Source organism: Gossypium hirsutum, chromosome D12 (genome assembly GCF_007990345.1).
Source record: "Gossypium hirsutum isolate 1008001.06 chromosome D12, Gossypium_hirsutum_v2.1, whole genome shotgun sequence".
Taxonomy (NCBI): Eukaryota; Viridiplantae; Streptophyta; class Magnoliopsida; order Malvales; family Malvaceae; genus Gossypium; species Gossypium hirsutum.
Genome location: NC_053448.1, coordinates 47,158,906 through 47,171,584, shown reverse-complemented (window position 1 = coordinate 47,171,584; position 12,679 = coordinate 47,158,906). Strand labels below are relative to the sequence as shown.

General features: G+C 33.4%; 1 protein-coding gene across 1 annotated transcript; it reads left to right on the top strand.

Moving 5' to 3' along the window:
* The first annotated feature begins 10,970 nt into the window (after nucleotides 1-10,970).
* On the top strand, nucleotides 10,971-12,220 carry LOC121224160 (zinc finger protein 5). Its single transcript, XM_041106907.1, has one exon. The coding sequence runs from the start codon at nucleotides 11,105-11,107 to the stop codon at nucleotides 11,657-11,659; it is 555 nt and encodes a 184-aa protein (XP_040962841.1). The 5' UTR covers nucleotides 10,971-11,104; the 3' UTR covers nucleotides 11,660-12,220.
* The last annotated feature ends 459 nt before the right edge of the window (nucleotides 12,221-12,679 follow it).

The following is a 12,679-nucleotide window of genomic DNA, read 5'->3' as shown; positions in this document are numbered from 1 at the left end:
TTTTATACCCTATATTTGAATAAGGACACATGATAAGTTGGAAGGTCAGCAGCAAAACTCGCCAATGGTCAATCGGATGGTCACCCTTAAGCTTTACCTTTTGGCCCAACCATCCAAAAAAGTAAGAACCATTTGTTGCTCTAGACCCTAGGCTTCTGTTAAGAACATAATATTGTTGGTCATCAAGCCTCATGTGGGTTCAACTGTTCTGTATCGCCAAGTCAGAATGAATGACAAGGTCTGTCCCATCATTGACATCCTCGTCTAACCGAAGACATTCACTCTACGTGTTCCGCAATGATGACCAGATACCATTCTACACAAGATCCCCGCCTATAAATATCTCTGGGAACAAGGAAGAAAAAATTGACTCTCCAAGCATACTAAGCCTAGCATACTCCTTGTTTCACGGGACTAAACCTTTCGTCTCGCAATCCATGCTGCCTTAAGTGATTCTATCGTTTTAAATGCGTCTAAGTCAGTTTAACTTTAACAAAGTGAGGATTCTCGCAAAATTCCTCCAAGGCACAAATTTATATAGCGAAAGCAACACAAGCCAAAAGGATGCTCAAAAGAACATAATAGCCATAGAAAAAGAATGCATGAGGGGTGTTTGAGTAAATGATCTTAATTTAGTATTCTCTCTCAAAGAATACAAAACAATGGGTGATTTGCAACTAGGGGGGAGACTCTCTATTTATAGTTGAGCTCCCCAAAATCCAACGATTTAGCTAAATTTATATCGACGGATGAGATGGAGCCTATGCTTACAATTAAGAGATTTACAAGATTTACATAATCAAATCAAATTTAATCTTATCATATATGATTCCCCTCAATCTTCTAAGATTAGTTTCCCTATTTACCAAGGTAGTTTAACTTTCCATATTTGCTTTATTGGGCCACCTAGGCTTCAAATAGACAAACTTCTCCATCAGTTCTTTAAATCGGACCAGTTTTGTAGGTTAAATGATCCCCATCTAACCAATAAACCTTCATGGGATGCATTTTGTGAATGGTCACAGGTTTTGCACCTTGGCCTGTGACATTCTCCCCCACCCATTCTCGCAGCACCTTCATTGCACTCTTTGAATGGCACTAACTTGATTCGCCTCGAAACTTTCTTGATGCCTTAGCTTTTTCTCGACTAGCCTCATTATCGGGTTCTCCCACCCTTCAAAAATTTTTGCTCGACTTTCATTGCCCCTTAGCTTTCTTCATTTCACTCGTTGGTACATCTCGTTGGCAAGAAGTCATCGCTCTCACTTGCCCCAATTCTGACTTGCCTCGATCAAGATCCACTTGATCTACACAACTAGACTTCCGTATACTCACGTTGGATACTGGGTTAACCTTGAGTTTTTCCAACAACTTCGGTCTATACGCCCCTCAACTTCCCCACTTCAGAACTATGAAAAGGCCCTTATATTCTCGCCAAGCCAACAAGTCATAATACAAAACACTACCAAAGTGTTTGAAATGTATGTTACTCGTAGTATTTACTCACTTCGATTGTCTAGTTTGCATCATTATTTTTTCCTCAAATTTTGATACACAACCCGTGTCAATGTCCCTCCCATACGAGACATCCTCGGCTAATTGGATTGTCGAAAACACACTGGCCCCAACTTTCATATCTTGATTCACTCGCACAACAATTCATGATAACAAACCATCAACAATATGAATTTGATTGGCCTAAGGAAAAAAAACCCGCCTTAATCCTGTCAAGAAAGTTTAAGCCAAGCATAAAATCGTAATTATTTAACTAGATTACCTCAAAATCTTCCTTGCCCTTCCATTTGTCGATTTGTAGCTCCACGCCTCGAGCTACTCCCACAGTTGAGGCCTCCTCAGAATTTACCATCTTGATCTTCTTATTCAATTTCCTAATCGAAAGACCAATTTTCCTCGTAGCTTTTTTTTATATGAATAAGTTTAATGCTCTCGTATCAACAAGAACACTCCTTTTTTGGCCTGTAATGTTGATGTTCACAAACATCAACCCTACCTCACTGATATTCATCTTTGCAAGAGTGAGTACCATTGAATTAAGCTTCAATGCCTTCCTCATATCAGGCTATGCTTTTTACCATTTACAGGTCACGGAAGACTTAACTCGCTCTGGAAAATTCCGCATCCTATGTGAACCACTAAAAAAGAAGTACTTTAATGGTTTCTTCTCGCTCTCATGAGTCCTCTTGGCATCATTTCTACTCATGATCACACCAAGCTTCATGGGCGCTTCCTCTGGCTTATCATTCCTTTTGATAGCCAAAAACAAAGATATCTTCGGCCAGTTCTTAATCATATGCGACCCATTGAGGTAGCATATTATCTTGATCCCCTTTTTCTTTCGGGTTGTTGGGTTTACACTTCCCATTTCGTGGTTCCCATTACCACCGTCACTTCTACTATTGTTGCCATCATTACTATGTCCCTCTTCATCTTCCTCATGGTCTACCCTACCATTTTCCTTTCCATTGAACTGGGAAGACTCGAACCTATCTTTCATTGAAACAATTTCAACTAAGGACTCCGTTACCATCATGGCTTTGGTAAGTTCCTGGACTCTTCGATGTTGTAACTTTTGATTCGCCCATGGCTTCAACCTATCCATAAAGGAGAAAAATGTCTCATTCTCGCTCAAATCAGAAATCTAGATCATAGTTCACTAACCTCCTGCACATACTCCCTAACCGTGCCTCGTTGCAACTTTTCTCGAGCTTCATCTTTGGCATACTTTGGGTAAAAATATCCTTTCAACTAATGCTAGAACTCTTCTCAAGTCCCAATCTCACTATGCCTTTTATTTGTTGACCTATTCCGCCACCATAAAAGCACAAAATCAGTAAGAAACATGGTAGTAATATTTACCTTAATAGCATCATCTATGATGCCTTTGGCATGGAAGTATTGTTTCATCCTCCACAAAAAGTTATCCACATCGCATACAGATCTTGTCATCGCAAACTTTTTTAACTTTGGAACGTCTATCTCGCAATTGACTATTGTACTTGACGCTCCATTACCTATGGTTGCTCGACACAAGGCAAGCTCTCCCTCAAGCTCCTCTATTCTTGTGCTCAAAGTTTTTTTTTTGTGGTTATTGTTTCCTCCTTCAAAGCTATCACCATGGCCTTGAGAGTAGCATTCCTCTCTGTCAATGTATTCTTTGTGGAATTGAGTACCTTATGCACCTTTTCCTCATTAGTCTCATGACTTAAACACAAACTCTTTGAGCTGATCCTTCATTGAATCAAACCCATCGGTGCGTCTCACGACCACCTTAAGCGTCTACTCACACTTCTCGAGATTGACCACTCGTTCCTCTAAAGCCAACAACACGTCCTTAAAGAGGATTGGTTTTTTGGCCCATCCGCGAGTCTTCCTTAGCTCACTCTGATTGGCAACTTCTTTCGACATCTCTACAGTGCCTTCGTAACTCTAGCTCGGATACCAACTATCACGGGGCTAGACCTTTTGTCTCGTAATCCATGTGGCCTTAGGCGATTCTATCGTTTCAAATGCGCCTAAGTCAGCTTAACTCCAACAAAGTGAGGATTTTTGCAGAATTCCTCCAAGACACCAATTTATATAGCAGAAGCAACACAAGCCAAAAAAGTGCTCAAAATAACAGAATAACCACAAAAAAATAATGCACAAGATATGTTTGAGTAAATGCTCTCAATTTAGTATTCATTCTCAAAGAATACAAAACAATGAGTGATTTACAACTGAGGGAGAGGCTCTCTATTTATAGTTGAGCTCCCCCAAATCCAACGGTCTAGCTAAATTTACATCGACAGATGAGATGGAGCCTATCCCTACAATTAAGGGATTTACAAGATTTACATAATTAAATCAAATATAATCTTATCAGATATTATTCTCCTCAATCTTTTAAAATTAGTTTTCCTATTTACCAAGGTAGCCTAACTTTTCATATCTGCTTCATTGAGCCACCCAGGCTTCAAATAGACAGGCTTTTCCATTAGTTCTTTGAATCAAGCCAATTCTTGTGAGCCAAATGATCCCCATCTAACTGATAGACCTCCACAGGATGCATTTCGTGCAATAGTCACATGCTTTGCACCTTGGCCCGTGACCCTTGCACTTAGTTTTCATACTTTCTTCTCCCTTACTCTTTGTAACCTCTGGCTCTCCGCCTCGTCTTGGTGAATCGACTTTCGTAATAACCACCACATCTTCTTCCATACCTCTTCCTTGTTGCATTGTATCAATACTTAGTTAAGCTCATCTAGCTCGAAATATGAGTTTTAAATTTTGTCAAAATTTATTCATATTTTGTAAATGACTAATCCAAAATCATTTTAGACCCACCTATTTTTTTTTCAAAAATTTAAAAAGTTAGTTTACCCTATTTTCATTTAATATTTAACTCCTTTATATATTCTTCTTTTATTAAAATTTTAAATACAAATAATGAACATAATTTTTTTAATATTTACAATATAAAATTATGTATCATTATAAATTTAATTTTAATATGATACAAATTATATAATATATTAAAACAATATAACATAATATATCTCAAATTAAGAATTGGCGAAATTAAGCTAGAGCTTTAAAAGTTGGAGTCTAACTCATATCATAAAAGATAAAATTTTCTTACTTGAATTCATTAATATTTTCATTTAAATACTTTTAAACATCAAATTAAAATTTAAGTTTCGAGGAATGATTTCACCCTGTCCATGTTCATTATGTATTCCACCAATTAGCCCGATGAATTTTCCAGTGCCTTCCAATCCCTGCAATCACCATGTCATGACTTGCACATCATTCGACCAAGGTTTTTTTCTTTTTTCTTTCTTTACAAGCAGTTCTCACTTTTCATTGCCAAAAGCAGTTCCTTAATATTAGGTGTATCCCTACATATAAATTATATAGGGATGATAATGGAGCAGGATAGTGATGAATATTGTTTAATCTATCATCGCTTCATAAGTGGCACGTTCTGCTCTATCATCTGTCTCGCTCCACTATGAATGTATAATCTTGAAAACCATTATCACCTTCATGGATGTTATACATACATTTGCACCCTTCTTTGCTCCACTTCATAAAATTTGCTATTTATCTTTAATTTTTTTCAATTTTTTCAATGCCAAGTAAATATTTAAATACTATTCTTCAAAAAAAATTTTAACATAAAATATATGAATTTTTTTTTATCACGTTAACATATTTTACCATTTTAATAGTTTATATATACAATGATAATTTTATATACTAGAGTGGGTTAGGGTGAGGTAAGCTATTACCATAATCGTTTCATATCCATTACCTAAAAGAAGAAAGCCTTGCCTCTCCCCGCATCCACATTTTAAAAAGAAAAAAACACACGAAGATGATTGGTTTGGAGTCTATTAAGGTTTAAATTTTACCATCCCTGATTAAATGTTAAATTATAGAAATGTTTTCATGTTTTAAGTAACTCTTTGTATGTTGAGTAAGTGTTTCATTTTAAACAAATTATTTAACTTTTTAGAAACCGTATTATACCTTTAATGTATTAAGTAATTTTGATTTTTTTTACAAAATATTTAATTTCTTAATTTTGGTTTCACATTGTAAGTAACTATTTTATATATTAAGTAATTTCTCAAAGTTGTACAAGTTATTTAATTTTTTTATAAATCCTTTTACATATTAGGTTAATATGTATTAAGTAATGCTATCATGAACTTAATTTTTTAGAAAGCATGTATTAATTAATTATTCCAATATTTACAAACTACTGAATTTCTTAAAATAGTTTCATGTTTTAAGTCTGCTTTTAAGTAATTATTCATGATTAAAAAATTACTTAATTTCTTAAAAACCATGTCATGTTTCAAATAAAATTTCATGTATTAAGTGATTCTTCCATGATTTATGAATTACTTAATTTTTAAGAAACCATTTCATATTTTATGTAACATTTCATGTATTAAGTAATTGTTTTGTGATTTACGAATTATTTAATTTTTTAGAAAACTTTTCATGTATTAACTAATCTGTTATCACATTTGAAGGCAATGTTCATTTTGTAGTTGTTTTTGTGGCTGAAACAGTAGTCACAACTTCAAACACTATTTCATTGTTATACTTGCCCTCTTGAAGAGTTGATAGATTTTAGGACAAAAATATTGGGCTATTTATTTTTGATGATTGAATAAGTAAAGCCCAAAACATGAAAACCAATTGAGTTGAAATTGAAGACTTATTCTTGTGATTTAAGTCGGATTACTTGCGGAAAAAGTAAATCCATTTTCTATAGTTGAAGACATTGGATTGCATCAAGACTTTTATGGAAGTATTATATTATGATGATTTTTAGCTTTACTTTTATAGAAAAGTGATTAGATTATAACTCTTATATAAGCAAAACTTAAGTAGTATATAAACTTGAGTTTTGCCTAGGTTAGAGAGTAACTGAGAGTTTGATAGAGCATAAATATTTTTATGTTAGGAATGTGTATATGTGCATTATTTCTATAAGCAATCAAGAGAGTTTCTGGAGTTGCAAAGCTAAGCTTTCAATAGGGAAGCTTAATGAGAAAGTGATCTAGTCTTTGTACAACAGTGATGTTGCTAAGTTGGTGAGTGTTAGACCAATGTTAGAAAATAAATCATTGGTTGTACTATGAGAAAGATATTGGAACATTCCTCTAGGCAATGCCTTGCATATGTAGATTGAGGTCGAATTGCATAAACAATCTCAGTGTTCAGCTTTACATTTTCGCACAATTTCAAATACCATTTTAGTCATGACTTTGGTTTGCCAAGCAAGTACACCCCCTTTGTTTCTCCATAATCTTTTCAAGTTTTACAAATTACTGACTTGCTTATAAACTTTTTCATGTTTTAGGTAACCTTTCATGTATTATTAAGTAATTCTTCCATGATTTACGAATTTCTTAGAAACCGCTTCATGTTTTAAGTAACGTTTTATGTATTAAGTAATTTTTCCATGGTTTACAAAGTAAATAATTTCTTAGAAAAATTTTCATGTATTAAGTAACTATTTCATGATTATGATTTACAAAGTACTCAATTTCTTTGAAATCTTTGAAAAGATCACTGTTTGCTCCCTGTCCAAACACAATGTCCTAATTGATGTTCCAACACAGTTTTGGGACAAGACAGTTTTATAAAGAGAATAAGGTTTAGGCACATGAGATTTGTTAACGTAGATTGGACAATAATCTTACTCTACATAGTCTTATTCAGTGAATGATTTATTCAATAATAGATATGGAAACATTTTTCTAAAGCCACGTCAGTATTCTGTTACCATTTAATGGTGGACTGATCAATCTCTTTTAACAACGGTGACAAAATTAACAAAAAGAAGAAAACAAATTTGGGATGATAAAGATATGGATAACCTCTATTTAGAGTGATTAACGAGATAATTTATCTAATCTTATATTAAGTAATTCTTTAACTTGCAACTTGGTAATCCGACTTCTTTAGCCTTTATAATGATTTTCTTTTTTATTCAATGGCTAAGTTACTTTTACGTCATGGAAAGCTCTTTTTAGAATTTTCTCTGTACTCGTATAAGTGGAAATTGAATTAAGTATTATGAAGACAATAAAGCAATGGACTAATCAAAATTTACCATGTTATTTTTTGTCAGATTTAGAGTTAATTAATTAAATAATCATGATAGTTTATTAAAAAAATATTATTATGATTTTGTTTTTATCGAGAGATGAGGGAAGTGTGAACTTAAAACAGGATGTTAACACAGACTTAAGCAATAAAAGCTATTTGCCACAATATCAGTGGCTAATTCACAAGCTATGATGATATTAATTTATGGTTTTTATGTTATTTTTCATGTTTAAATTTTAAAGTTACGTAAGTTATATAATTTTTTTATATGCTAATAATTTATTTCAGAGTAATTATTTTATATATTGAGGATGAAAATATTTACTTCCCAAGTTAGATTAAGACTTTATCATCTGTTTTTTTTTTTAAATTTTTACATTTAACTTAAAAGATATATAACAAAATTTCCATTTTACTTGTGGAATTAAAATTTTTCACCAAGTTTCAAGCATTCAACCAATTGACTGATTCAACCAAATACAAAAAAGATTCTTGCAAAGCTACAATATTTGTCCTTCACCCGTTCCTATTCTTTCACTCTTACCTCTAAGATTACTGGATAAAAATACTTCTGATTAGTTAATGAATTACTTTCCACTTGATTTTATATTCTAACTCACTTCGTTACTATAGAGGATTTTTTTATGGTAAACATGGAAACGAGATGTATTAGAAGAAAGCGGAGAGAAAGTTTAGAGCAAATCCGGTAACATTGAGCGCAACGACATGTGGTGATTGATAAGTTAAAGAAATAAAAATATAGCTAACGACAAGGCTAAACTAAGAAAATAAATTGAGAGAATTTTAGAGAGAGCTTTGAGAGTTAAAATGTCAAAGTGTCAAAAGTCCTTCCACTAGTTGTGAAGAACTCCAATTTATAGATATTTGAAATTAGAAGTTACAAAGCTAGGTAATTAATATGAGTAATGAAATTAATTTTCAATTACATTTGCATTAATGATTAAGAAGGAATGGTGAAAGGTTTTGTTGATGATGGTGAATAATGAAGAAAATTCACTATGTTTTTGAAAGGACAAAAAAACACCCGGTGTTACAAGAAAATGTTAAAGAAGAAATCTCTTAATTATCTCCATATTTGATCCATAAAATCAAACTTTTCAAAACATCTCAAGAGTGATAACACAATTTTTTAAAAAATAATATTATTATCTCAAAGAAACTCAATATCTACTGTTATCATCAAATAGTCCTGTATTATGCTAAACTAGGTGCAAGCTGGTACATCAACCTTGCCTATAACATAGAATATACAACAGAAATGCTTAAATAGCAGGGGCAGAGCAGGTACAGAAGCCCTTGAATAGATGTTTGTAGCTGAAAATGGTTAATCAAAGTTATGGGACAGTTGGGTGAGTCATTCTTTATGGTTTTGTGCAAGAACTTAGGGGATGGTTGATGGTATTGGTAGGGGCCACCTTATAGATCCTATATTGAATTTTAAACCCAAACGAAAGCAATCAATGAAACAAACCAACCCACCCAAGTAGCCACCACCAACCATGTATATGTAACTTCAAAATGCTTGATGACATGACAGCATGCCTCCTTGGAATTCTTCTCCCATACCAACAAAGTAATTTTTAAATAATAGATAAATACAAAAAGTGGGTAATTGATTAACAATAGAATGAGATCAGATTTTATATAGAGAGAGACTTTGAATTAGCAACACAATCTAGTAACTTTTTTTAACGAATCCCAAAAGCTACAAACTGGTCCAACACATGTGCTTTGATTATTTGTACAATAATACTATATTAGTTGATTGCTTGATCCACTTGAAAACATATATGTATATATGTGGTGTTACTATAAAATAGCCTTTGCCTTCTCTAAGAAGATGTGGTCAGTCCTCATCTCATGTAACATGATAGCATCTTGCATTACTATTAGGCATGCCCTCTATTTGAGTTTGGTATTGAAATCTTTTTATCGAATCTATTTCTTAGATTTTATTCCATAATCAAAATTAATTTTTACTCCGTTAAAAAAAAAGATAGTTAGAGCCAATCAAGAAGGGCTACATCACCACATAATTGAAATATAATTAAATAAAAATAATTTATATTAATATTAAATAAAATAAAAAATATTTCCTATCCCTCCCTCACTGTCCCTCTCCTTCGTCGGCATCCCAATCATCCCTTTTCGTAAATAGGGGGCTCTCCAATACTGTAGGCGACGTCGTTTCCATCTCCTTGAACCAAGCAAATTCATCCCCTGTTGTAAGAATCGAGTCCTCTGTCAAATTAGCAAACCTCTCTTTGGTCCTGGATTCTTGTTTCGTGTCGACTTGCAACATGGGGAAGAGGGAGAGGGACGGTGAGGAGGGGAAGAATTTTTTAAAAAAAAAATTTATTTGATATTAATATAAATTGTTTCTATCTTAATGTAGTGTAATGGCGGCCAACATTGATTACGGATTAAAATTTAAGTACCCAATTTAATAAAAAGAAATTTAAATAGCCTGCTATATGAATATATATTTGTTTGTGTAGCATCTAGTCTCTAAATATTCTAATCCCATTCCAAGAACATGGTCAATATGCAGACAGATGACCCCATATTGATTTATTCTAAAAGGAACTTGGGTGGAGAGGATATTGCAGAGAAGTTTCATCAAGTGCCGAATAATCTCACTTCTATGGAATTGGGCATTGTTTAAAAGCATGATTTTGGATAGATATAAGTTTTAATTAATTAAGAGCTTCTATTTGTATTTTAATTTGTTATAAGCTTAGAGTATGGTCAATCACAAAATAATGATGGGAATTATGGAGTTTTTCTTTTTGGGCCATCCAATAGTGGGGTTTAAGTAGAGTGCAAGTTAGAATGAAGCCCTTCTTTCTTTGACTTTTCTAAATTAGATATACTTTAATCTTCCTTTCCAAATTGGATTAATTGTTTAAAAATGTTCAAGTGCTACCATCATTGATGGTCTTTTTCATCTATATTTAAAGTTTACTCGTCATAAAATTCTTCCCTAAAATATTTAAGCACATTGTATCATCTTTGATTGAGGAATTTTCAACTTTATAAACACAAATTTAATCATTTTAAAAATGTGATATCCTATATATTTAAAACTCAATCTTGACATTTACTTCTTCTTTTCTTATTTTCAAATTACAACCTCTTTTGTACTAAAAAGATTTTCTAAGTGGCATGTGTCCCTTCCCAAAGTTCACTTATTTAATAATTTATGACATAAAATATTAATGCATGGAACGACTTCCCTCATCTGACTTTTCTAGTTGCTTTGCCTTTATTATATTCTTGCTTGCTAGGATGCTCATCACTATTTAATATGCATTGCGTTGAAGTGTGGGAGACCATAGAATTACTATAAAACGGGCTACTACAATCCAAACAACTCATATTCTATATCGGTAGAGATACATTTTAACAACATTTTGCTTCTAATTTACCATATTTCGGTACATATATAGAGATGGCAAAAGATGCCTGTAGTAGTGCTTATCACACTTATGACAGTGGAAATGGTTATTCTCAAGCAGGATCCTGCGGCGGTAAGAAGCTTAAGTTGTTTGGTTTTGAGCTTAGCCCTAGTAAGAACTGTGGCAACTTCCTCAAAGGTTGCGTTGAGGGCGACGAAAGCATAAATTCATCGAGCAGGGCAGCCGGAGTAGACGACGGAGACAGTACCGATGAGAAGAAATTCGAGTGCCGATATTGTTTCAAGGAATTCGCGAACTCGCAGGCGCTGGGAGGTCATCAAAATGCTCACAAGAAAGAGAGGATGAAGAAGAAAAGGTTGCAGCTTCAAGCCAAAAGAGCAGCCAGCATCAACTCTTATCTTCAGCCTTTGCATGACAGCTGCTATCCTCATCACTTCACTTTATACCAAGAGCCTCCTCAAATTAGTTTCGACCAATACCAACAAGAAGCACGTCTTGGTGCATCACAAATCATCCATTTCCAACAAGATTCCTCCATCTTCACCATAACACCAGCTGACAGCACCAAGCCATCAAAGCACTGGTAAATCCTTGGATCTTCAGTTGGGCCTCAGCTTGCAGTCCACAATACATAGTTCCTCTGGAACTGGCATATAACTAGCGCATTTCAATGAATCAGAGTAAAGGTATACAGTGCCATGTTTTCTCCAATTTTATCAATTCTTTCTACCTTTTGAACAAGAAAAGAAAAAGGAAACCCAAATTCCATATTTGAGAAAGCATCTCAATTTTATGACGACAAACGTCATACATACACATGCTGTATTGATACTTTTCACATGTAGCTAAACATAGAGCTATCTGCAGTTCTAAATTTTGGTCACAAATTACATCGCAGAGTGTTGCGAAAGTTATGTAAAGTTATATATAATCTTTTAAAGATAGAATTCTTTTTTTAAATAATTTTAAATTTATAAATATTTCAGGCCTCACTTCTAGTAATTTTTATTTTAAGGTTCAAATTCTATCATATGTAATTACAAAGTTATACATCTGTGCCTACCATCCTCTATCTACCTAAAAGATTAGGTATACAAATCAAACAATCAAAGCCAGTGGTGGGAGGTGCCTAATAGTTGAGGCTCAGACATAAATTGTAACCCTAATACCCCTCTTGCAGTAGATATCTGTATTCCTGAATCATTAATGGTATTGGGTTTGTGAATTCACGTATAAAGATTGAGGCTGCTATCATTTAATTGCATAACTGGAAATCTTTTTTGTGTTCATCAATGAACTATCTCAAAGGGAATTTGAGAACTGCAAATGGATCATTACATGACCAGAGATGCAATTTGTATGAGATCATAAAATTGGTAAAACGACATCTCCTGTTCTTTTCAATTTCAAAATTAAGCAAATTAGAGCAATTTAATCTCTGTCAATTTTGAAAGTGAGTAACTAAAAACAATTAGACAAATGATGTGGGATAAATTTGATAAGTTAGGTCCAACTGACAAAATGTATAAACATTAAAGACTAAATTTATTATTATACTAATAAAAGTTATGTACAATTGATAAAAAAACATTAATACTGTAATTAAT

Excerpts from the sequence above, each read along its gene's own strand:
- LOC121224160 (XM_041106907.1), top strand. The coding sequence starts at position 11,105 with ATGGCAAAAGATGCCTGTAGTAGTGCTTATCACACTTATGACAGTGGA.